The 3439-nt window shown below is 38.6% G+C and overlaps 1 protein-coding gene across 2 annotated transcripts in view; it reads left to right on the forward strand.

The window, feature by feature from the left end:
• The window catches only part of Znf599 (zinc finger protein 599), a 14881-nt gene extending 11922 nt beyond the window's left edge, over positions 1-2959 (forward strand). For both annotated transcript variants that reach the window (XM_023721469.1, XM_004636719.2), the window contains exon 4: positions 1518-2959. In XM_023721469.1, the coding sequence (XP_023577237.1) occupies positions 1518-2875 (1358 nt within the window). In that variant the 3' untranslated portion in view covers positions 2876-2959. The remainder of the gene's footprint in view (positions 1-1517) is intronic.
• Positions 2960-3439: the final 480 nt, after the last annotated feature.

The following is a 3439-nucleotide window of genomic DNA, read 5'->3' on the forward strand; positions in this document are numbered from 1 at the left end:
GTGTTCAAGGTCTCACAACTAGATCGGACTCATAATGATCTGCCTGTTTACAGCCTCCCAAGAGCTGGGATTACAGGAGTGCACCACCACGCCCCATCTCAACTGCTATATCAGTGCGCCCCGGGGGCAGGGCCAGCATAGCACACTCAGGGATTGAACCCCTGGCCCCTGCCCCTGCTTGCAGGCACTTTAATCCACTGGGCTATTTGGCCAGACTTATTTCTCTCATTTTCTTTCGTCTACATTTGACTATATGGTATTAATATAACCATATTTCTTCATCTTATTTTGATTAGTTTAATTAAATCACCTATTATTTTTAATGTTAAAGATTTTTATATTATGTATGACATTTTGTAAATTGGATTATACATCTCTAGTTCCCTAGTCCACTTTTTTCCCTTGATAGTTTATATCTATGACTACACTGACCTGAAATATTATACTACTAATACTTTACGTGGCAAGTTCTCCTGTTTTAGTCTTCTTCAGAAATACCCAGTCTCTATATAAATTCTACAATTAGCTTGTCAGTATCTATGAAAATCTATTGGAATTTTACCTGGTATGTACTGGATTTATGAACAAACTTGGGAAGAATTACAGCTTTTTATTATTGCTTTCTTTTTGTATGGGTCCTTTATGTGTTAAATATTAGTTTTCCTTATTTACATGTTATCTATGTTGGGTTGTTCACCTGGTCTTTATTTCTATATAGCAGTCTCAGTGTATATGTCCATTTATGGCTTGCTCTCCCCTACTGTTGTACTGCTTGAATCTTGACATTATGTTTTTCCTTTGCCCCTGCCTGCATACATTATCTCCACCATTCTTTTACCCTCTTCACTTTGCTAAACATTTGCCATCTCTTAAACTTGAACCTTTCTAATGTCTTTTTGCATCTGCCAGCTTCCCTCCTAATTCTTCTGTCTGATAATTCTTACTGTTTTTTAGAAATAAGTTCACATAAGCACCTTTTTTGAGGAGCCCACAGTTCTCTTCCTATCTTCCATCTGGGCCAAGTTAGCTATACCAGCTATATTGTTTGAGTGATATGAGACTTCTCTTTGAACATACTAATTTCACACAGTGTAATCCTTCCTCCCCTTCATTTGGGAGAGACACAGATAACCTTTTCAGGTCCTCTCTTCCTTTCCCCACCTTTTCCTCCAGGGTTTCCTTTGGAAGATGTCAAGAGCCCACAGATTAGAAATTGCAAACATTGTTTTAAGAGATGTACAAAATGCAATCCAGGCGTGGTGTTGCACACATGTAATCTCAGCACTTGAGAGGCTAAGGCAGGAGGATCACCAAGGATTTGAGGCCAGCCGTAGCTACATAGTCAGTTCACTGAACTATATAGCAAGGCCCTGTCTCAAACAAAAGAAAACAAAACATACAATTTAATAGGCATCAAAAACACTATATTTTCATCTTCCTGTTTCTACTAAAGTGGTGATTTAATTTTTTCTGTTCATGTCACTAAAAGATGATTTTTTACATTGATTTTCCTTTAGGTCGGAAAGCAAAACTTGATACAAGAGAGCCCACCGATTCTCAGCTGGCCCTCTCCAAGGAATTCTCTTACCAAGAACAACTTATACAGAGATCCTCGAGAGATTTCAGGTTGGGGCAAGTTATGCATGAGGAGAGACTATTAGAAATGCAAGAAGGGAACTTGAGGCCAGGAACAAACCTCTCCAAGAAGACATGCTCTGGAAAGCTGAGCCATAAACATGATAATTTGAAGACAGGTGATAACCTATGTTTAAGAGTTTTACAGGAACAAGTCATTGTGCAAGATGTTATCCATGAACAGGACTCCAAAAAGCCTAGAAAAGGACATGTGATTAAAGCAAGGAACAAGTTCTATAAATGCAAAGAATGTGGAAAAGGCTTTAGCAAGAATTGGGCCCTTACTCAGCATCAACAAATTCATACTGGCATGAAGCCCTATGAATGTAATGAATGTGGGAAAGCCTTCAAACGCAGGTCTCATCTCATAGAGCACCAGCATATACACAGTCGAGAAAAGCCATTTTTGTGCAAAGAATGTGGGAAAGCGTTTTACTATAGCTCTTCATTTGCTCAACACATGAGAATTCACACTGGAAAAAAATTATACGAGTGCACTGATTGTGGAAAGGCTTTTACTCATCGCTCCACTTTTGTTCACCATAATATGACTCACACTGGAGAAAAACCCTTTATATGCAAAGAATGTGGAAAAGCCTTTTGTCTCAATTCCTCCTTCACTCAACATATGAGGATTCACACTGGGGAAAAGCCCTATGAATGCAGTGAATGTGCAAGGGCATTTGCTCATCGCTCTACTTTCATTAGGCATAAGAGAACCCATAATGGAGAAAAACCCTTTGAGTGCAAAGAGTGTGGGAAGGCCTTTTGTGACAGTTCTTCCTTAATTCGGCATATGAGGATTCACACTGGTGAGAAGCCCTATGAATGCAATGAATGTGGAAAGGCCTTTACACAGCACTCTGCTTTTATCCGACATAATAGGACCCACAGTGGAATAAAACCTTTAAAGTGTAAAGAATGTGAAAAAGCCTTTTATTATAGTTCTTCCTTCATTCGACACATGAGAAGTCACGCTGGAGAAAAGCCCTATGTTTGCAAAGAATGTGGAAAAGCCTTTACCCAACCTTCAAATTTTGTTCGGCATTATAGAATCCACACTGGAGAAAAACCCTTTGAGTGCAAAGAATGTGGGAAGGCCTTTTGTGACAATTTTGCCTTAACTCAGCACATGAGAACACACACTGGTGAGAAACCTTTTGAATGCAATGAATGTGGAAAGACCTTCAGACACAGTTCATCCTTCACTCTTCATCGCAAGATTCATAGTAGAGTTTAAAAGGTATTGAAAGACCAGCTGGGTATGGTAACACATGGTTATAATCTCAGCACTCAGGAAGCTGAGGCAGGAGGATCACTGCAAATTCAAAGTCCATCTCAGCTACAAAGTGATTTCAAGGCCAGCCTCTATTACAAGGCAAGACCCTATCTCAAATTAAATAAATAATTAAAAGCTATAGGAAGGACTTTTACAACAGTGTTGTCAGTTTGAATACATGTTGGTGAAATACCTTTTCTTTTGAATGTAACAATTAAGGAAAATATTTTGAGCAGAGAAAAAAACTGTCTAAAAATTCTTATTGGGCCTGGGAGATAGCTCAATGGCATAAACACCTACCTGGCAAGCACAAGGTCCTGAGTTTGATCCCCAGTACTGCAAAAAATTTTTGAAATAAAAATAAAAATTCTCAATGAAGAGAAATAATAATTATCATTCCTGTGAAAACTTTCTATGGCAGGTTATTCCTTGTCATCCAAAGAAGTATATTAAAAGTTGTTCCAGCCTGAGCCTTATGCCACATCTAAGAATTGTTCAGAGAAGAGACACAGTAGTTATGCAATT

The sequence above is a fragment of the Octodon degus genome, unplaced genomic scaffold, assembly GCF_000260255.1.
Source record: "Octodon degus isolate 3935 unplaced genomic scaffold, OctDeg1.0 scaffold00083, whole genome shotgun sequence".
NCBI lineage: Eukaryota > Metazoa > Chordata > Mammalia > Rodentia > Octodontidae > Octodon > Octodon degus.